This window comes from Musa acuminata, chromosome BXJ1-8 (assembly GCF_036884655.1).
Source record: "Musa acuminata AAA Group cultivar baxijiao chromosome BXJ1-8, Cavendish_Baxijiao_AAA, whole genome shotgun sequence".
Classification (NCBI taxonomy): Eukaryota; Viridiplantae; Streptophyta; class Magnoliopsida; order Zingiberales; family Musaceae; genus Musa; species Musa acuminata.
This window is the reverse complement of record NC_088334.1, coordinates 6,167,943-6,191,468: the sequence shown is the minus strand read 5'-3', so window position 1 is coordinate 6,191,468 and position 23,526 is coordinate 6,167,943. Positions and strand designations below refer to the sequence as shown.

The 23,526-nt window shown below is 35.8% G+C and overlaps 1 protein-coding gene across 1 annotated transcript in view; it reads left to right on the top strand.

The window, feature by feature from the left end:
- The window catches only part of LOC103993488 (uncharacterized), a 34,667-nt gene extending 11,900 nt beyond the window's left edge, over positions 1–22,767 (top strand). Inside the window, exons 6-21 of the mRNA XM_009413575.3 lie at positions 28–115; positions 1,705–1,793; positions 3,058–3,197; positions 3,295–3,457; positions 3,620–3,755; positions 8,774–8,870; positions 9,589–9,718; positions 11,034–11,093; positions 13,726–13,844; positions 15,519–15,643; positions 17,363–17,587; positions 19,080–19,240; positions 21,565–21,728; positions 21,839–21,921; positions 22,002–22,087; positions 22,419–22,767. Coding sequence (XP_009411850.2) covers positions 28–115; positions 1,705–1,793; positions 3,058–3,197; positions 3,295–3,457; positions 3,620–3,755; positions 8,774–8,870; positions 9,589–9,718; positions 11,034–11,093; positions 13,726–13,844; positions 15,519–15,643; positions 17,363–17,587; positions 19,080–19,240; positions 21,565–21,728; positions 21,839–21,921; positions 22,002–22,087; positions 22,419–22,562 — 2,010 coding nt within the window. The 3' untranslated portion in view covers positions 22,563–22,767. The remainder of the gene's footprint in view (positions 1–27; positions 116–1,704; positions 1,794–3,057; positions 3,198–3,294; positions 3,458–3,619; positions 3,756–8,773; positions 8,871–9,588; positions 9,719–11,033; positions 11,094–13,725; positions 13,845–15,518; positions 15,644–17,362; positions 17,588–19,079; positions 19,241–21,564; positions 21,729–21,838; positions 21,922–22,001; positions 22,088–22,418) is intronic.
- Positions 22,768–23,526: the final 759 nt, after the last annotated feature.

The window sequence follows — 23,526 nt, the reverse complement described above, 5'->3', positions numbered from 1 at the left end:
CCTGTAAATTTTGCTCATAAATCCCAGGGTTCTCATGGTTTTGTCAAGACACATAAATGGAGCAACACAGTTGGGGCTTTTATCAACATTGAAGCATCTGGAACTGGTGGTTTTGGTATGATTATTTTTGTTTGAATCTAAGCTCGAACACTAACATTTTTCTCTTTGTTGGATTGAAGCCTTCAATGCTAACATCTTTTTATATTTTAACTTTACAGTTAAAATATATTTATTTTACATGGTCTCCTTGACTGTAAATTCTGAAGTAAGCTGGTTTTCTGAAAAATGCATTTTAGCACAATGTTGTACCAGGTCTTGCAGGGATGTTGAGTAAACCTTTATGTCCAAACAAATTAAGATCATATGAATGAGATTCTGATTGTACCATGATACAATATATGCATGGTAATAATGAGAAAATTTTGTAGATGCACAAATGTCTCTTCCAGATCAACATCCCGTGTGTTCTATACTGTAATTGCATACAAGTTACATCTGGTGGATTCTGTTGTTGCTGTTTAGAATTCCTACCTTGATAATTTTTTTCACCCAGCTAAATTATGGGCATTAAAGATGTAAAAATCTCCATGCTTCATTTATTCAGTAAGGATGCTTCACATCTTTACCTTTTTGAAATTCTAACTAACTTCAGTTATAACCTTTTTTCTCCATTTAGTCTTATGGTATGCTTCCAAAGCTCTTTTCTTTAATTTTTTTATGGCTTCTTTATCATTCACTATCTGCGTTTGCGTATAAATTTTGAATTCTGCCATCTGATTTCTTTCACCTAAAGTAATTAACTTATAGATATAGCCAACCAATATTTCTAGGTTGTTGGCAAACTGAATGCTCCAATTTTTTCCTAGTTCGATCATATTTGAATGCAAGGTATATAGTTTCGAATGATGCCGCCCGGTACGGGTGGTACGCATCGGTCCAACAGTAAACCGGTACGCGGACCGCTCGCTACCGGGTGGTACATATATATATATATATATATATGTGACGTAGCCTTGTTTTTCTGCGATGTCGCCCTGCCTGGGGAGAAGAGAGGTGACGTCGCACATTGTTATATATATATATATATATATATATATATATATATATATATATATATAGACAACGTCGCCTCGCTTGGGGGAGAAGGGAGGCGACGTCGTCGAATTTTTTTTTTACTTATATATATATATATATATATAAGTAAACTGAACGGTATACCGTTTGGTATACAGTACCATACCGAGAGAAGGTCAAAACTCCGGTACAGTACGATATTTCAATTCTTGTTTGAATGTTAATAAACCTGAGGTAGTCAGGCTATGTTTGGAATTTTTCATCTAGAAGTTGGATGTAAGTAGTCCATTTGTTTGAACTTGAATTATCAAGTGATCTAGAGGCTGGATACAAGTATTCCATTCGTATGGACATGAACTATGAAGTGATGTAGAAGCTGGATGCAAGTGTTTCATTCATTTTATACTTTCTGTAAGATCTTAGCCTTGATATTTCTTTACATGGAAAAGAAATTTTTACTTGTATATCATTATGTTTCTTGAAGTAACTTGTATAAGTTGTGAGCATAACAAAATTTTGTAAAACTAGATTGTTGAATAACCAAGCATTTGACATGAGGTTACTTGAGGTTTATCTCTAAAACAATATTTTTTTGAAGGTTGATTAACTTTTTTTTTTCCTAATGATCAGATTTGGTTTGTCAATCTGGACCTGGATCCTGGCCTGCCCATGTCTATGCTCAATCAGCAAAATATCCAATGGCAAATAGTGTAGCACAGGTTATGTTTTCCTCTATCCTTGTTAGCCAATATGTTTTAAGTTCATTTAGAGAAACTATTTTGTTGAACTTAGCTGAATTTGATCCACATTTCTTCTTTTTTTCAACAAGATTTAAAGTGTACCTTTATTTTGGCTATCAGACCCAAGCTGGTCCTTGGCTGTACTGATACAGGTCTGGTCTGTCTTGTACCAACACACTTACCCTGGAACATACCATGTTACAAAGAAGGGGGAAGCAAGGAAGAGAAGAAGTGGAGGTGGCAGTGGAGAAGAAGAGGAGGGGAGGTGGTGGTGGAGAAGAAGAGGAGGGGAGGTGGTGGTGGAGAAGAAGAGGTGGCGATGGGATACAAGTCTGCAAGAATTCTGTTCCATACATATTCAAATTTGAAGGAAAGGATTGCAATTTCGGGTATCTGACCTTGTTGATCACTGGTCGGACTGGCATGTACCCAATATTAACCAGTGTACCATTGCATGATATGTTGGTATGTACCACAGTACCAGAAGGAAGAGGAGGAAAGGAAGAAGAGAAAGAGGAGGAGAACATCAAGAAGAGGAGAGGAGAGAGGAGGAAGAGGCAGCGAAATAGCAGGTTGAGGAGGAGATGGCAACAAAGGCAGCGACATAGGAGGTTGAGGAGGAGATGACATACATGGTCATTAGCAGGCAGCATGACAGTGGACATTGTAAAAGGAGGTGACAGGCAGTGTGATATTTTCACACGAGAGAGGTGTGAGGGTTGGTGGTTAAGGGGTTTTTAGAGTTTTTTAACATAGTTTTTTTAGAAAAAGAACTGGACAGTATGCCTGATTTAGAGTATTTACTGGGCGGTAATTCCTATACCGCATATGGGTTGCTTGGAATTGGATGGTTCACATGCAGATCCATGTTGTATCAGCAAATATCAGCCGGTACATATCGGTCCTGGTGAAATCTCATTCCTTGATTTAAGGTGACATGATATATGCTGCTTCATACTATACCTCACATAATTCATATTATGATAGCTTTGCAGTTTTTGTCCAGACATATAGTTGGGGTAAACATAAGGTGTTAACTTAAGACCTAAACTATGAGGGTTCAAGGCAAAAAAGTAACTTTCTTTTGTTTATGTATGCTGAACTACTTACTTTATTATGTTTCTTGGAACTTAGAAGAGCTTTTGGTTTGTCTTCATGTTTATGTCCTTTAAGTTTTGAGATTATTATTATACATACACTTATATCACGTGTGGTTGGTAACTCAATTACGTTGTACAAACAGGATATGTTTGGCATTATCCCTGGTGATACAGATTACAGAATATTTGCTGAAGATTATGGCAACATTCCAGGACTGGATATTATCTTTGTTCTGGGGGGTTACTTTTATCATACCTCTTACGACACCGTGGAAAGGCTATTGTATGCATCAATTATTGTCTATTAAGAATTCTATAACTATTACTAGAATTTAATATGCATTATTGTGATTTAAAAACCTAAAGCTTTCATATATCAGACCTGGAAGCATCCAAGCACGTGGCGAGAATTTGTTCAGGTTGACTAAGGCATTTGCAAATTCTTCTTTGCTGCTAAATGCTGGTGAAAGATCTCTAAAAGTTGCACCTCACGGAACCATGGAGGACCGTGCTGTTTTCTTTGATTACCTATCTTGGTTCATGGTATCCAGTTCTACAGTATTTGTTCTGCAGCCAGTTATTACAAAATTAGCATAGTACTCATGCTTGATCATCCACCTCAATGAAGGGGATAACAAATCCAAGTTTTTTTCTTGCCTCTAACTACACAAAGTAAACAACATTTTCTTGTATGCTGTGTTTCAGATATATTACTCAAGGAATTTGTCCGTGGGACTTCATAGTTTGCCTCTGGTTGTATTCCTCCTCATGTCATTGTTTCTGCATTTTCCAAATTGTGCTGTTAATCTCTGGATTGCAACATTATGTGATTTTCTAAAAGGTAACTACTCATCAATACAGATAAATGTTTTTTTTACACTAATTCCCTTTACTTTATGTGTCCTGTACTCTTGTATTAAGATTTTATTTTTCCTACACTTATGTTCCTTTTTTACTGTGATATCCTGCTCTTTGAAGTTGTTTATGCTAATCTGTGGCTTGTGTAAAAGTTTTAACTGATAGTTTGATTTGAGTATAATGTTCTCAACCCCATAGATGTGATAGTTTAAAACTTTAAATGTTTAATGATGATCCATTAGCCAGGAAACTCAACAGTAGTCTTGGATACTTGATTTATTCAGTCTCCTATTTTCTTCTTTTTTTTAATCACATACTCTTTTCCTTCCAGCTTCCAGTGTCTTCCTGGCCTTAACATATTATATAGCTTTTGTCTGAATTAAAGAAATGAATTTCTAACTGTGGTAATGTCTACTAATTGTAATACAGTAAAAAGATCAAGTAATCATCAAGCTAGTTGATCTTTTATGGTTACAATATACAAAAAAAAATTAACTGTATCTTCTATCTGTAATGCTTAAGCTTCAAGGTTGATGCAATATCAAATTCTTAAAGTTCACTCGGATCTTAATTGTACTATCAAGTAACAACAGCACAAGATATGATAAGGCATTGTACAGAACTAATGTCAGTGTTCATGTATATCTCTTTTTAGATTATTGTCAATAACTGCTTGCTTACTAGATATGTAGATTTTGTATAAATGGATTTCTGTTATCAATTACTTGGCAAACAATGGAATACTTGCTGGGAGAGGGTAGTAATCAAGCAATTTAAAGCAAGAATATCATTGTCATAAGTCTAGTAAACACTTAGCTAAATCATTACATTGGCCGAGCAACACTTACAACTTCAATTCTCCAAGAGATGCAAGTTTTCACCAGATGAGAGTTTTTTTATCAAGTTAATTATATATATCTTGGACATTTCTTCTATGTTTTATGATGTGGTTTAATCATTCTGTTAGTTACTTGTTTAACTTAATATTTCATTGTAATTGAAAAAAATGCATTAGTGTCATGCTAGTAGTCACTATTTTATCTATTACTCCATTTAGTTTATTAATATTTGAACCCTATTATAGTTATAGCCTTATACCAATATACTTTGAAGTTTGAAGTACAAGTCCAATATTGATGCTAACCTCAATGTCAATACATATTGGTATTATTTTGTATGGATTTGGCTAGTCGATATCCATATTGGAGCCACTAAAATCTCCATTTCCTCTTTTTTTTTTATAATTTTGTGATATGTTATCTCATGCAGGGAAAAACATAACAAGTAACTAAAATCACTAGAATTAGCACAGAACACCAGTAACATGATGTATGTTCAAACCAACGATTTCAATAGGCGCTCGGGCGCTTGCCTAGGCGCTTGGGCGAGGCGAGGCAAGGCTCGAGCACCTCGCTTCAAAGAGGTGCCGCCTGGGCGCTCGCCCGAGCCCAAGCGCCGAGCGCTTAGGGAGAGCGCCCGAGTTAAATCAGGCAACTGAACCAGTGTTTTACGTCTGGCTTGATCTTCGGTGCTTTAGTTGGTTCAATCGAACCAACTAAAGCACTAATATTAGACTCTCAGCATCCCTCTCGCGACTTCTCTAACCCTAACCTTGCTCGCAATTCTATCGTTGACATTTCTTCTCTGCCGCCTCTCTCCGCTGTCGTTGCCTCTCTTCGTTGTCATTGCTCTCCGCTGCCGCTGCTACTGTTGCTGCTGCTACTGCGACTCTCGCCGCTCCTGTTGCCGTTGCTCGTTGCTACCGCTGCTGCTTCTCTCAGTCAGCAATCTCAGTCTTACTCTTACATTGCGCCCTCGCTACCGCTACCGCTGCCACTACCACTGCTTGCCACTGTTGTCGTTGCTCGCCACTATCGTCGCTCCCGCCGCCGCCGCTACTGATACTCTTACTCCCTCTTCTCACATTGACTCGATAGTATACTGTTAACAGTATATTAACATTATATTAGTAACAATATTTTTTTATTTATTATATTAATAATATATTATTTTGATTTTAATAATGCTAATTTTTATTTATTTGAAATTATTGTTATTGTTTTGAATTTTGAGATTTTTTGTTAATGTGATATTATGATTTTGTAAGATTTTTTTAATTCAATATCATATTTTTATTTAAATAATTATATTTATTAATTATATTATATATTTTTATATTTTAGCACATCGCTTCGCTCAGGCGAGCGCCTAGCGCTTTTTAAATCACTAGTTCAAATTTCAAACATTACAAATAAGTACAATTATAAGACATAATAAAAAAATTACAATCTTGGTATCCACAATATAAGAAGGGTGAACTCAGTATATGAGGCTCTCGCCAATGCATATTATTGGTGAGTTTTAACGAATGGTGTCCACATCATACATATCCTTTTTTCCTAATACTAAAATGTGTCATGTTGACGTGGGAGCTGCCTTCGGGCAGAAGTCAATTTGATATATTTTTACTATATAAGAATGTTGTTGCTCACAGTTCACATTTTGTGCTGGTAGATGTACCGCATATTGATAAGATTATCAACCCATGTAGGTTCTCGATATTTTTCGTTTATGTGGTGCTTTATTTGATAGATGTGTTGAGGAAGGTCTGATGGTAGAATCCACGCAAGAACCAATTTTTAAGCACCATTTTGCTCATTACATTAAGTTCACTTTGATTGAACATTTTGAGAATGTCATTGTCATAATCCGACCCATAAAATCATGCTACAGGATGGTGACCATGATGAACATTTATCAGAGACTCAATCTTGGCAGTGCTCTCTATCATCATATACTTGAAATTAGCTCCATCTCAACATGTATACACCTATATCCATGCATATTTAACCTAAATTTGCATGTGTAGCCTAGAATCTCGTGGATCCAGTCTAACTTCAAGTATAGTTAGACTAATTTCATGCAACTAAAGCATGCAGTCAAGTAGACCTAGATGAGATGCAAGCAAATCTATGCTTGGTCCATGTAGATCTAGGATATCTTTGAGTTAACCTATGCTTGATCTAGCCTGAAAGTGAGATTATTATGACATTGTATCTTAATGCAAAAAAATCTAAATGCTAATTAAAAATTTTGTCCCGATTGTGGATGGATTGGAGTGAAAGATAGTATGGGACGGTGTCACTGCAAAGTACTTAAGACGAGGAAGAGACTAGAGAGGTGGGAGCTTTGACCAAAGGTTTCATCCAAGGAATCTTCTTAATAGGCTTTTGAAAGGGAAGGGCCTTATGCCATGTGGTAGGCTTAGGGCCCAGTATGAGATCAATATTTATGAAATAGCAGGTGGTAAGTTGAGAACTCGAGAAATATGGGGCAGTGAGCTTGGATGAGAGACTTATTGCTTAGTAAGGCCTGGTCCTCTTATCATACTTGGCTAGGACCAGTAAATACCAGTCATGTTGTGCATGTCCAATCAGTATTTCGTATCCTGGAATAGAATTACATATCACACTACTAGTTTTAAGTTAGAAATATGAGAAAAACAGGAAAATGATCAAAATGTTGCATATAGTGTTTGTAGAATTTAACTTTATTTGAGCATGATGATAAGATGGAGAGGGAAGCAGAAAGAAGTGGAATGGAGTAAAGGGTAGACAAACTAGCATACTCAAGTAAAACACCCAAGGATACAAATATCCCATGACCGAGTATAAAGGACTTGAAGTCACCCTCCAAGGAATCCACCTAAGACTTACAAACTTGAAAATGATAAGAAAACACGTCTCATTCTCAATAAAATTATACTTGTATTCAAACCACTTTATTCCTCTAAATCTTATGAGACATGATATACAAGGTAGGTTTGGAACAACCCTCCAAGCATGGGTGATTCACAGGGCATTAAATGTTCACCATTTTGAGATCAAAATACATGTAGAACTAATTAAAAAGTTATATAATAACTAAAAATCACCTAGAAACTCCAAAAAGTGAGAAGAATTTTTTATAGTTCACATGTGGTATAGCCACTATGACCTATAAAAAAAGGCGGTATGTACCGGTCCGATAGGGGACTGGTACGGACGATACATATCGATATGTTGGTACACCCCACCGATCTGTCGGTACATCGGTATGGTTCGATATGTACCATACCGACCGTCGGTCGGTACACCGGTACAAACATATAAAGTGAACCATGGTATAGAGAAATGAATATAACATCCTATTAAAAGACTTTACATTGAAACCTGTAAGATGCTTTGGATTCCTAACTCATTGAATTTTGAAATGGTATAATATCCCACATAGATATCTCAGTATTAATTTCAGAATTTATTTGAAACAAGTCCTAAAATTTTGGTTAACTGGAGAACCAAGAGCTTAATGTGAATATTCTGAGTTCTCTTGATTCAAGGCATAGAAATGCTCCTGTGTCATTAAACTCTAGAATCAACTACGAATTGATCATATAAATTTTAAATCTTAAACTAATGGAACTTTAACCCTAACCACTCAATCCAGACCTAGTTAAACAAAACACGGACCAGTTGGAAACCTAATTGCATCACCAACGATGTCTGATTTTTTTATTCAGGTTGAGCAGTGAGTTTATCTATGTGGTTATTTCCAAAAATCATGTAAAGTTACCCAAATAGATTAGTATCTCCAACTTATAGATCCTCTAGGAGATTCAGGTTACCATTTTCAATGCTTTGATTTGATAGTACAATCTCCTAGTTATAGAAGTTAGTAGTCATTCTAAATGCATAGATTAATAAAATTTTGAATTGGTAAATCTAATGTATTTAATCAACCAACACTACATTTAATCAAAGTCTGTGCACCAATTTCTGGTTTTTTGTCACAATTTGATTTAAACTTTCAGTAGGATATTTTCTTTTCCCTCTTGTTGTGTTATACTATAGCTTTGTAATTTAGCAATTTATACAATGTTATCGATGCTTTTCATGGTCATATTTTTAAAAAAATATTTTTTAAAAGATTAGTCTATGACTTACCTTTTTTCCTTTTCTACAGGGACATTGTTTCATGCTGTTAGTCTTGTTTCTGCCATTGTTCTTCCAGTTGTATTTGCTGTGTTGAGATTATTTTTCTCGAGCCAGGCGATGAATTGGTAGGGATCGTTTCTGTCTCCAAAAATGTCTTCACTTTCCTATTTTTCAGTATCTTACGTGGTGTTTTAGTCCTAACTAGCTTATGTATAATATTGATTGAAGTATCAAAGTTTCTCAGAAGCCCTTCTAAGTAATTATTAATACATATGAGCTAGCATTCCTTGTGAACTGCTGTTTTTCTGCATCATAACATTGATAAAAGGTAAGATAGCAATTGATAACTTAATTTAAATGACTGTTGATTGGTTATTTCATCTAGGATGTTTTGCAAAGTTCTTTTGAGGAATTTGCTCTCAGGCACTCTCCTGTGAAGTGCAGGGATAGTTACTGTAGCACTGTAGCAGTTCGAAATACCATACCGTATTGCTACAGTACTCGGTACACCCAGGTATATCATACCGTACCGGTACCGAGCCCAGGTCGAAATACCGGTACGGTACGGTATTGCGAACCTTGCTTTAAACTGTGTTGTATTTTGTAGTTGTTCGTTGTTACTTGTTACAACAAATAAATATTCTAGAATCCCTTGTTTACATAGAAGGTATTTTCCTACTATGAGTCCGTAGTTTTTTTCAACATATACAAAGATGATTTTATCAATTTCTTTTTAAAAAGTAGGATAATGTAATATCTGATTCTTATTTCTCTTAAGAATATTAAATATTATAAATATGCTGGAAATTTTGCTGGGTATATGGACTGATGAGAAATTTATAGGTTTGCTCACCCTTTTTTGGCGTTCTTGATGTTTGTACCATGCTCACTGGTTGGTCTGTTGCTTCCAAGAACTGTATGGGGATTCTTTCCGCTTTCACAAGATGCGTCACATCTCAATGTATCAAATGTGGTATATGTTTTTCCCTTATTTTCTTAAAGGCCCAATATTTTTTCCACTCATGATGATACTATCCTTTAGAAGTTAATTACTAGAAACTTAAATATTTGTGTACCCACTTAATCTTCTAACTTGTGTATTATTCTCTAGCAAAGATCAAAACTTATTATGGTTGGTAACTCAACAATTGACAATGTTTTGATAACATATTTTCTATGATTCATCTTATCGGTCTGCATCGATGTACCGACCAGCTATCGGTATGGTACGTACCAAGCTTTACTGAGCTGTATCGAGTATACCAATACATGGTACATGGGAGCATACCGATATATCGCCCGTATCGGTCCCCTGTCAGATTGGTACATACCGCTCATATTGAGCGGTATGCCATGGTATGACGAACCTTGATATTTTCAAGTTGACTCATTGGCTACATTACCATTGGATATTGTATTTCTATTATTTGCAACATATTTATTATTGCTGGAACATTTTCTATGACCAATGAACATTTGTTTTCATGGTTCTTTCTAAAGTGCAAGATATCATGGTTTTTGTTAATCCTTGAATTAAAGATGAGGGCTTTGAAGTTTGAGCCATAAACATCTCGAGATTGATTAACAATGTCCAGGATTTAGTCTAACCTTTAACTTTACAAACTATGTTTTCAGTATTACCATTATTGTTCATTGTGATATAGACAAAAATACATTGTAATGCATTAAGATGCAATGGCAATTAGCTCATGGAAGTCGTAAAAATGTTCATAATAATTGGATTTTTGTGCTGTTGTATCTTAAATGAACATGTCAATAAGCCTTCTTTGGGTGGAGAATATGGAGAGCTACAATGGTAGAGTTTTGTATGATCGGTAGACACCATTTAGATTAAACGGAAAATTTAGAACATAGGTGTTTGGCTAGTGATACTATACAAATATAAGTATTGGATGGTTAACCACATATACAAAATTATTTGTTATTTGAGATGAGAATGTTCAGATATATGTGTGGAGTTACTAAAAAAAAAAGAAATGTTTCATTCATGAAAAAATAGTTATGGCTCTGATAAAGAATAAAATGAGAAAAAATCGTCTAAGATGGTAACGAGACATTTCTATGTTGTAAGAAGAAATTAGACAATTAGGATTAGAGGATTAATGGTACTAAGCAGGATAGAAGGCGACCTATATTTATTTTACATAAGGTATCTATTCTGTTTATTTTGTTGTATGTTGTAATAAAAAAACAGGTTGCCAAAGGAGTGTTCAGTGATTTAATATTTTTTGTTTGAAATACTAAATGGCTCTGTATTTACTTGTTAGGTTCTATCTGATAATGCATGCTTTTGGGGAGCTTTTGGACTATATACTTTTATAACTATGGTAAGTTTATTGGTTTTTACTCTGTTACATGCCTTTTTCAGTTATGCCATCTCCATGCAAATACCTTTTTTCCATGAGTATTTGGTTCTATACAATTTGCAAATGTAGTAATGTGGAGACAATTCAGTAACATTTGTTCACCTGATTGTTGCTGGAATATCTATTGAAATTTTCTCCTTGAACATCTTGTACCCCATGAAAGTTAAAAAGAAGTAAAGATGATTTGTTTAAGTGTTGAATGTCTTAATATTGACCCTTTTGTCATAGGTGATTGAAATTGACTTGATAACTTGATTTTGTATGCATAGAATTGTGCGGATTTCTATGTTCCATCTGTACAAAGATAAATTCTGGTTGAACATCATATGTTTAAGATATCATTCCTTCCTTTTTGATGCTTATCATCCGCCTGATAGTTGCTTTGAACTTGTATTAATATCTTTAGTTATTCTGGTAGCTGGCAACACTGCAGTATGAGATATTTCTAGTTTCTACCTAAAGTTAATGCCACTATGCTATGGTGGTTAGTTGTTACTTGTTTGAGCTCATAAACCTTTTGAGACCTGGATATGTTCAGTTACATTTGAGCATCAGCCCCTTACGAGCTTGCGGAGATTGTAGTTCGTGTGCTCTCTGTAAGTTTTTTGTGTTCACACAAAGGTATAAATTGATACGGGGTTTATCTCCATGACTTTCTGCTTTATCCTTACTATATCTATGCCATTTCATGTGACCAGACAACTAAAAGTTTATTGCCTCAGCTTGTCTTTAAGCTTTATATTGGATATCACTTTATTAATGGAAAGCTGTTTTATGGCCCAAGCTAGATCTGAGAGGTCCATTGTTTCATCAGCCACAGCATTGGCATGTTACAGTAAAATATAGTGGAAATATGAGTGGTAGTACTGCTGTACTATCAATTTATGTTTCTGTATATATATTTAAACTACTCAAAAGGAAAATGAGCAAGTCTAATGCACAAGGCTCCTGCCAGTATAGGTCTGGGAAGGCAGATGGGTTGTTTATGACTATTTCTGATCACCCAAGTTGCAAATAAACATCTTAGAACAACAAGGATCACCTTTTAAAAACTACATGGAGGATTATATGCAAAATTAATTTGAAACTCAATATTCAATATTGAATTTGTGCTTTTAGAATGAAGTACAATACTACCTATACAACACAATCATGATTCCAAATTACTCTTTTAAGACAATGGTCATCACTTTATGCATGGATACTTCTAAGACCCGAACACTCAATCAAGTTACACTATTGGTGCTTCCACGTGAACTTTTGAAATTTCATATAGACATACTATGATAGAGTCATCTTTTCGTTTAAAATTTGTAATATTAGGTTTGGAATATTTAACTATATTTTCACAAGTTGGTTTTGTTTCATAAGGCAACATTGTAGCTGGTGCATTTACTTGACTTATATGTTAATGAAGCCATCTTTTTGTTTAAAAACATTTCTAGAAGTTGTTTCTTTACGAAGTTATGGTGCAGCTAGTGCATGTACTAACTTTAATATTTGATCTCTAGATTTAGATATCTATCTTATGTTGTACTATAAACTATAAAGTACGTTGCCTATATTTGATGTTGACTCTTTCTAGAAGTTGTTTGTTTACAATGTTACAGTGCAGCTAGTGCATCTACTGACTTTAATATTTAATCTCTAAGTTTAGATATTTATCTTATCCTGTACTTTAAAACACGCTGGCTTTGGTCATTTACCCTTTGAAGATATTATCTTGTACTTTCCAATGTTTCCATAATATTTATGGAGTTGCCATTATGGTTCAAGCTGTCAAGACAATCCTTTTAAGTTCTATTGGCTAGTTACTTCTAGTTATATGACATGGGTCACATTTGCTTTGTATATCCTATGTTGGGACATTTCTTTCTTTTTGGAGCAACACTTGACGGATTCATGTGTCAACTCTTCTATAAAATATTAATTAAATAAGGGAAGTGTATCAACCACAAAAATAACAAGTTCCCAACTAGTTGGATTTAGCTGCATGAATCCTTTCCTAGAATCCTTATGCTTTGTAAAGGGAAACATCAGACAGCGCTATCTAGTTAAAGCCAATCTTTTTTATTATTTCAAACAAAGACTTCTGTGTACTTCCTCTAATTCTCATAGCACTGCTTGTGAGCTAGTCTAAATTAGCTTCTGTGATCTGGCAGTGTATATTTAGATTTTTTTGTCATTTCCAAATATTCTTAAATTATTATTCTTTAAATTATCTCCAATTAATACTACCTCTGATTTTTTCAAAGATGCAGCACATATTGTTTCATGTTATATGATAACTTCAAAACTTTTTTCAGCTTTTGTTGTTATACCATCTTAGGCAAGCATGTGAAGAACTTTGGCTTCCCACTATACCTTTTTGTAGTATATGCTCTATTATAGATTGGACCTTGGCAAAAAGAAAAGATTGGACCTCCTCTAGCTATACTCAACTGTGCCATTCTTTTACATAATTAGTCTTCTGCAATCATTTCATGGCTTAATTTTGCTTATGTTATTTATTGTCACAGACTTACAGTTATCTGCATGCATTTTTTATTAGATTCATGCCAAATTATACAGAAGAAACATTTATTTTGAGCAGGTTTATCTGCTAGCTCAGCTTGGTGGTGGTTTCTTGACATGTATGATATCATTGTCTATGCTGCTTGCTTGGTTCGCTTATTGCATTATGAGAAAGCGTTGTGGCCGTCAATCAATCAAGTACTTTCTATGCACCCTTGACACATGCAAACTTTTGTACAGTGGTTCAGCTTTTTGCCTAACTTTGCTGAAGTACTTGGGACAACTTCTTGTCTCTTATGCATAAAATCGTTGCTACTTCTCTAAGACATTGCCCAACTAAAAGTAGTTAACAAATATGTTTCACATGACATCACCATCGAACGAACATCATAAGTAAGAGTATCTTAAAAAGTCAATAAATTGCAAATATAGATGAAGCATATCTTTTTCCACTTTAATGGTTAAGACATCAGATCATTGCCTGCCATGCTATGGTCTTATTGAATTGTCTTTGCACCTAATGTTGCACATTTTACATCACATGAATGCAGTGTATATTTCAGATTTCTTCTTTTCTTTTCTTTCAGTCTGCACTTTGGACAGTAAAATGTGTTCTGGTTCCCACTTCACCAGTCTTTGTAAAATAACTTCTGGGCTAAACATATGGCACTGTTTTTATCCTCTAATTGCCTATGATGTTGAGGTTGACGCTGAGCATCAGCTTGATCATATTGCCAGTGAGGAAGGCCATGCAGTATACATGTTACATCACTTCATATTGCCAGTGATGTAGTGCATCATATGTTTTATGTGGTTAACCTATTGATGAAAATGTATAAAGAAGTTTGAAGAGTCTAACCAAGGACAGAGGTAAGTAAGCTTGATAATGATGGAGATGATCTTTGGGAGAAATAAGTTGTTTGCTATGGTTGTATTGTAGTTGGTGGAAAGAAGAAACTGATCAAGGTGACTGCAAGCACAGAGGTGCATCCCAGTAAATGGGATCATAAAAAAGTGTGCCAGATTGGTGCACTGACCAACGTCATATGGTAGTTTTTGGTAAATAAGGTAGATAATTGGTATAAGGACATAAAATATTGCAAAAGAAGATCACATTTTATAAGCATAATGAATGAAGAGCCAACAGAAACCTCCATCCTGGCACAGCACTGTGGTTGAGATGCATTGAGTATCACAGCTGTCCTAGAAAAATTTTGAACTGATCATCGTACTGTTGATGGAGAAAACACAGCAGTGGTATGCATTAAGTTTTAAAACAAATGTTTAGCCACATCAGAAGACCGCATTGTTGTCTTGTATCTTCCTGGCAATGCTTCGGAGATTCAGTAAAGGAGGCTATCCTTTGGTATGACTACAAGCAGAGTGATCTTATATCTAGCTAAATTTCTAGAGGGAATAATACATGTCGAACTAACATTTATTGTGACATGTATTGTATTCTTCACATGGATCCAAATCAGATTGAGCCTGAAGGAATAATAACATCAATGAGAGAATGATGATCGTTACTGGTCTTAACCCATTGGAACACAACTTTAAGAATAAGAAATATTCTTCTGTAGAAAATGATTAACCTGTAAATTCTTAGACGTTCAAATTACTGAGCATATAGTGCCATCACTAAGTTTCTTTTTACATGAAAAAGTATGCAAGGAGCAATTTTCTGGGTATTTTCCCACCATACATGAAATTTCATGGTTTCCAAGATAGTTCTATATAGCAACTGTTGATAATGCAACTTATGGTGGTCATTCTTCCGTGTACATGATAGTAATTTGTTTTCATTTTCATATAGCATAAAAATGAATGTTTATCTTCAAGTATCATGTTCTTATGTACTTATGCTTACAGGTCATTAGCAGGATATGTAGTCCCTATGATCCCCTGCGTTCTATACAGTGTTTACTACAGTGGGTTTCTTGTCCAATTTTTGATTGAGAAGATGGGTATGATGGGCTCTCTTCCACAGCCTTATGGTTAGTTTTCTGCTCTTCTTTTTTTATATCTTACATGTCTTTTTTATGCCAATCGCTTTTTTTGAATAAATTTCCAGACAGTTGTTTTTGATAATTATCTTCTTGCATTCACTATCCAGTCGCTTTCACAATTGAAAATTAAAGCTGTTCTTCTTTTAGTAGGACCAAGTTTTCAAGCAATTCATTCTGACAAAAATCAGAATTAAGATTTAATGGTACTCAGAATAATTTACTTCCTTAAGGTCTCTTTTGTTCCTAATGCTTTGATGCTCTTCTTATGCTGAACAACACTTCAAAAGGATGTAGTTACTGGCTTACTGCTATGCTGAAGTTGGGGAAAGTTCTCTTATTCTTCACTAATATTCTTGTTTGTATGGGTTTAGCTACATTTGAATCCTGTTATAATTTTATGTGGTTATACTTTAAAATAGCCATGGGCCAATAGCATAGCAAATTTTCATGGCTGGTTAAAATTTTTTATACTTGTCTAGCTGTCAGTAAACTGTTAAAGTACAGTAAACAAAAATGAGTTGCAGTATAGTTGATGCTAAAGTTGTTCTTAATGCTTGGATTTCTTACTTATGCTGAACATTGTTGTTAAAGTCGCTAGGCCTGAAAAGGTGCCAAGCTTCCAAAACGCATGCTCGCTTGAGCGAAGGGAGGCGCTCATCAAATATAAAATGATAAAAATGTATTTCTGGATAAAAATAATCATTAAAATAAAAATGAGATAACACATGAGTTTCATGTCATTTCATATTCAAAATATCATCACTAAAACATTAAATTACATACGTTTAACCACTAAGATAAATGTACCATCTATAATGAGTAGGAGAGAGAAGTGGTGGGTGGTGATTGAGAGGCAGGGGAGAAAAGGGGGAGGAGGGCTAGGGGAGAGAGAGCCCAAAACGGAGAGAGAAGCGAGAGGAGGGGGCTTGCACTGTTGATGGAGAGGAATATCGGAGAAGGAAGTCGTTAGGTGGAGGAGATGGCGTTTGAGATTGCAAACACTGACAATGTCGGTAGAGAAGGTTGTCAATGGAAGGAGGCGGTCGTGGTGGATAGTGTCGCTTTGTTAGGTGGCGGAGTCTCGATTCTAGTGAGAAGTTTCAGTTGACAAAGGAAGCAACATAGATAGCAATCATCGGGAAGATTCGATTGTTAGCTAGGGTTTCTTCCCATTCATAGAAGCGCATTGAGGTGGCTTGAGAGGTGTTGCAGTTTGTTCAATTGGTTCAACTAAATCATCTGTTTTGACTGCAAATCAAACCCATACACCTTGTTTAACTCAAGCGTGCACTTGAGCCACCTAGCGCTTGGGCCTCTGGTATGCCTGGGCCATGCTTAGCCCTATTGCTTGCCTGAACCCAACTAGAGGCGCTCGTAGCCTTGCTTGGGCACCTAGGCGAGTGCCTGAGCTCCCCTTAATAAAACATTGATGCTGAAGTAAACTGCAATTACATGTGGATGCTGACTTACTGCTATGATCAAGTAGTGAAGATCCCTTATTATTTGGTATGATGCTTGTTGATATGATTAAGCTACATGTGAATTTTATTGTAACCTTGTAATTATATTTTAGGATGTTCTTGGGATAACAACATGGACAATTTGCATAGTTGTTTAAAAGTTTATCCATAATGCAGTTGAGCTGTCTGTTGAATATACAATAAACAGAATGAGTAGCTGTTTGATGCTAAAGTGATTTTTATGCAGGCTATTTTGTGCAGGATGCTGTAGTTGCAGCTACAATTGGACTGGTGACTGGGTGGTGCATGGGTCCACTAATGCCCGTAGTTGGTCATTGGTTGGCCAGGTCATCCATTTTGCAATGCTTCATGCAAGTGACTATTATCGCTCTGGCTCTATCATCACAGTTCTTTCCATACAGTTTGGATGCACCAAAGAGGGTTGTGCTTCAACACACATTTAATACTGCCGGTATGCTGTTACATGTATCTTTTTATGCCAGACATCTTTTAACTAGGTGACCATGATATCTTCTGTTGGACATTTGTCTGTACTAGACAACTTTTTATTACACTAGGAACTCTATAGCCTCAAACATCTGCCAATTTGTTCTTTGAGATTCAACACATTGGTCTGATTATGATAAATTTGATTTAGCTGTTTTCATCTATGACCATGTAAATTTGTATTTTGTTGACTTGTTTCCATTTGTGCTCAATAACAACAGCAAGATTTAAATCTCATCTTTAAATATAAATTACATTCTAACTCCTTATGGCAGTGCGCTATTGTTCCTATGGTCATCATGTCCGTGTGGTCATTGCCTCTTAGTTCTGACCCTTGTTGAAATTAAGATTGGTGACCCAGGCTCTAGGTAGTTCTTTGGCGGGTTGACAGCTTTGGTGAATAACCCTGCACAACAGAGCCAATGCTGGATGGGATACTCATCCCATTTTAAAATCTTCCCTCCTTTGCTTGAATTTCATCCCATCGTGCACTTCTCCCAATCTCTCAACCTTCAGAATTAAAATCTTATCGAGATATATGGCCTTGAGAAACTGAGGTGTCTGGATCATTTCTTATGTGGTAATCATTGCCAATTACAATCCGCCCTTTGCTTCAGTTTCCTCCCACTTCGTTCTTTTGTTATTGTAATTCTTGGTTTTCATCCCATTGTGCAGATATTGGTAGTGCAACAGTGGTATGGGAATTGGAAATCAGCTTGATCTTGCTGCTGTAGAAAATATGTAGAACTAGTTATAAACTGGAAGTTACATCTTTTGACCTTTAGACCTTGAGGTATCACAGTACCATTTTATATTCTTCCCTTTTGTTTCATTAGTTGTCACAGGAAAAGAGAAGTATAGAATTACCTTTAGCATAAGACCGTAGAAGAGTTGGTTGTGTGTGGTGATTCATTAATATTGATTCTAATTATAGTTCGATCTCGAGTTGCAATATGGTATCAAAAAGAGGAAAAAGCATCTCAGTTACAAGGCTGTATACAGAGATGTTTTATTTCTTCATTAGTACAACCTTTTTCAGAGTCTCTTTCCATGAATTTGTTGGATGTGGAGGACCCTAGTTATTGATTTTGTACATGGAATTGAATCTTGGACAGTTACCCAAGCTGGTTTCCTCAAGTACTGGTGTGATACAATATACCTTGATATAGACGACTGAAAAAAGAATAAATACAAGTTGGTGTTGGTATTACTTTTGATATGGTATAGTATGTTACATACAGGTTGGTCATTGGACCTCTGCGGTACAATTTATGTATAGTGATACTTAAATGTTAAATCCATGATCATGTCAGTATCAAAAATGAAAAAAAATTCACAAATTTTCTTTTCTGCATAATTGCTTTATCCATATCTTGCCTGTGTTTCCCTAAGTTTCCTTAGTTGTTTCTATTGGTACATAGTTTCTCCTTTTTTATTTCTATTGGGGATTTTGACAGGTGCTGACAAGGTTGTGGATTCAAGATATGATTTTTCTGTAGTTGATTCCAATTCACTGGCTTTTCTCTTCAAGCATTCACCTGAAGCTTCAAAAATGTTAGACATCAATTCAGAGTTCTCCTTTAACAGCAATTATCATTCTGATGGGAGCACTTGGATAGTAAGTGAATTGGCACTTCAGACTTCTGCTTCGCATACCAATGATTTTAACTAGTTCTAATTCTGTTTGTAAATACAAGTTGTATATTGTTCTCTGGGCATAATTTCTAATTATCCATTGTGTATCTAGTGGCTGATAATGTGAGCTAAGATAAAATTGCATCGGCCATTAGTATTCATGCTTTATATCAAGGTTTGTTGTATCGATGCATACCGCCTGGTATGGGCGGTACTGGTCACTTTACCCTGTATCGAGTGATACAGGGTCTATACCGAGCGGTAACGATCGAAATCTGATCGTTACTGACCTACCGGGCGATAACGATCGAAATCTGATCGTTACCGACCTACCGGTCAAGGGCTGAGACAACATTGAGTCAGAACGTGGCAGAAGGAGCCACATAACATCGAGTTAGATTGCTCAAGGAACTAGAGACACCTAATCGTCACAGTCGTCTGCCCAGCATACAAAGGTAAAGGGGAATGCAGTAGCATCAGATGCACCATTCGAAAGAATCGAGTCAGGCAATGAGACATCTTCGTAATCTCATTTAACAACCTGCTCGGTCTAGAGACATATGGTAGCGACGTGGATAGCAATGCCTTGACCGAGGAGCGATATTTTATACATGCCACCCAAGATTTAGATCTTGAAGCTCGACAAGGTACTGGTCAAGTTTATGCATGGAAGGGGAAGGGGAAGTCAGTTGATGATTTTGAGCAGATGTGATAGAACCTACACGATGTAGATGCAGAGCAAAGCTCGTCGTATTCACAACCGTCGTATTACGAAGAATTTACGACTAACAACAGTACGGTGATAGTTTGTCATACTTCTTTGAGCATCAATACAATGATACGACCCTACGATATGGAACAACAGATCAGTAACGGCTGTAAAAGTTCAGACATTCTCTGTGCTCTACACCAATACATGCCACATTCGTCCTTTCCTCAGGAGTTGCCTCGAACACCTGTGGTTCACGTCGATTAGACTACGACCATCACCACATTGATGCACTAATGGCATGCGATGTATCAGTACACTATGTCGTGGGATCAATTTGAGGATTGGGTCTGACAAACATATTATATTAATATACAGATACATTAGATCGAGGACCCTGATCCACCGCTCGTGGAGTCCTATCGTTCTTTTTTATGGTAGAACTAAGTATATCCATCAATTGATTATTTAATACATTGGAATCATAAAATTTAAGTTGTATAAAAAATAATCTAATAATTCAACTAATTTCTTTGTAGAAATTTAATATTAATGGAAGGACGATCCTGAACTTACCATAGAGTTATTCCTCAAAGTCCGAAAAAGACAAGTGACACTATTCTTTCCTAATTTACATCATTTTTGCTAAAATTATACTAAAATTATATTTATTTCTAACTTAAAAACTCTAATCTAATTTTTTTTTTAAGGTATTTTTGAAGTTATTTTTTATGATTTTGGGTGTACCGTCCCGATTTACCATCGATATGCCTTGGTACATATCATACCGAACATGGCTCAATACCCCGATATGGACCAAAATTGCAATCTTTGCTTTATATTTTCTTATAGGAATTGTGATGCACTGGTGTATTATACCGACGAAGTAACAAACAATGCTTGATCCCCTCCAGTTCTTTGTATGAACCCTATGTTCATTGTTTTCTTAAGTGATATGATAGCAAGGTTATGGTATGCAAATTGATGCACAACTGAGCTTCCAGGCTCCTGTTCCTTGCTCATTAGATATCATTATTCATAACATTGTAAAAATAATGAATATCCAATGCACCATCTTGGTCTTATGTAAAAAGTAAAGGACAAAACCAATGCATAAGGTTCCCCTATATACCAGGTCTCAGAAGGGTTAGGATACCCCACCCTTCCTCTTAATGATAGATCCGTGACTTGAACACTGGTCATCCTGGTCGGGTGAAACTTTGACCTTCTACTTGCCCTCATTCTAGGACAAGTACAAAAAATGTAAGATTTGGAAATTGCGTTCGTGGTTTTCATGTAAATTTTGGAAACCAATAATTGCATTTATTCCATTTTTCTAGTACTCTGAGGAGAATAATGATCGTCTTAATATTGAATTGCCTTACTAGCTTTCTAAATTTAATTAAATGACATACTTGGGTCTTCACTAGTTGAAGGATTTTTATTCCATTTTTCTTGCCAAATCTATGTCTTTCATAAGGATGTTTGTAGCTGCATGTGTCTAGTAACCTAAATAGTAACTAATTTTTTGTGTAGGAAGTTGCACACTGAGCTTGCATCTACAATTTCGAATGCTTAACTGTTTCCTTATATCGCAGGCACTATTCCCAGTGTCGTTCTTGTTCTCTGGAAGTTTGAAATTTCCTGCAGATGGTGATAGCATCTTAAAGCATTATGCATCCTTCCCACACTTAACTGTTCGTAACACAAAATCAATTTCTGAGGCTGGTCACCGCAGAGTACACTTGGAACTTCATTTAGGGTGATTGTTACTTTGAAGATGACTGTTCTAATGTGTATATATCTATAGATGTAGTCACCTGAAATACTTTGTTTAGCTTAGATAAATTTGTTTGTTTAAAACTGTTACAGCTCCTTGGGTGAGATCTGGGCTTCAGTCCTGAATATTACTGGTCCGCTGTCGAATTGGTCTTTTGCAGATTATAGGCTTCCAGGTCAATCTCAACGAGCTTTTGCCTCTAGAATTTATTGTCTTCCAGTAACCTGACCTTTTTGTTTCCTCTTTTGCCCCCAGCTCCGGAGAAAATCAGTGGTGGCCCACCATCATATATATGTAGACTTAGTGGAAGTAGCAATGAGAGTTGGACTTTCTGGCTAGAGGTAATGGTTTAATTTACTCAATTGTTTCTCGTCATTGAAGTAAATTTTGCGAATAGAACCAGTTGCATCCCAAATTGTATTAATTGCATTTTGAAGTGGAGTATTTTAGCAGTACATTTCTTCACATCTACTGGCCAATTTGGAAGTCTTCATGCTTGATTTTTTCTTGGACCTCTCGATTCACAATCTTTGGATGCATGCTTGATGTTTTTTGAACTAAAATCACATTTGTCCGAATAATCTACTCCCATTTGTTGCATGGACTGTGGATGTTCTCATGCTTGATATTTTCTGTAAAATCACATTTGTCAGTGTGTTGCATGAACTGCAGGCCAACAGTTCGGAGGCTTTGAGGATGGATGTTGCTGTGTTAGATCAGTATCTCGTTGATGATACCAAAAAGTTGAAGAGCTTCTTCCCCAGCTGGGCAGATGTAACTGCTTTCTCAACCTTTTTTTCGAGCTATAACTTATGAAAACGATCCTATTTGTAACCTTAATTGTTCTTAGTTGTTAGAAATTCATTTTGTATACCCCTACAAGGTGAAAAAGAAAAAAGATGATATAGCATCTGTCATTTCTTCATAATTTGTCAATCAAAAATGTTTCATTCTCATAAACATTACAAGAGGATACCTTAGATGTATCAAGGTTTGAGGATTTGAGTTTTCCTTGATGATTCTACCAAAGCCTCGGATAGCTTTTGACTTGTATCAAGTTAAATTGTAGTACTTCCTTGAATAAACAATGCCATTTACTTCCTAATATAAATATATGTTTTCTACCCATCTACAGATGATTTTGGTGAAAACACAACTTTTTAGAAAGGTATCTTATTGTGATAAGTGTCTTGCGAATCTTGATCGTTTCCAGTTTGCACAAAATTTTGAGAGGCTTCTTAATGAATGGTGACCTGAATTTAGAAAGGTCTATAACAGATATATGATAAAGAAAATGATTGATTAATTAGTCTCATCAACTAACTAATGCAAGTAAAAACAACAAGATTCAATGTTTCAATTATCTGGGATTCATTGCATGCATCTTTATTTGTTATTAACCCCCTGACTATGTTATTAATGGATCTTTACTCGTATTTAAGTTACAACATGTTTCGAAACAGTTCAAAGTTCCTGTCTATCTTCTCGTTCCATGCGATCTAATCTGCCAATTCATGCAACTAACATATTTAAGGTATAAATTTATCATACATATTTTAATTTTATCCGTACAATAACATTATTGCTATGTAGCATTATATCTTCGAGAAATTGGTTGATTGGGCTTTCAGTTACGTGACTTAATTGGAACCGCTAGGCCGCATAACCGTACCAGCCGACCATTTGAATCAGAACGAACAGTCAGCCGATTAGTGATAGGATCACCCTAGATGTTACTACTGAACGGCTATGATTCTTTCGCATACAATTGTCGCACATG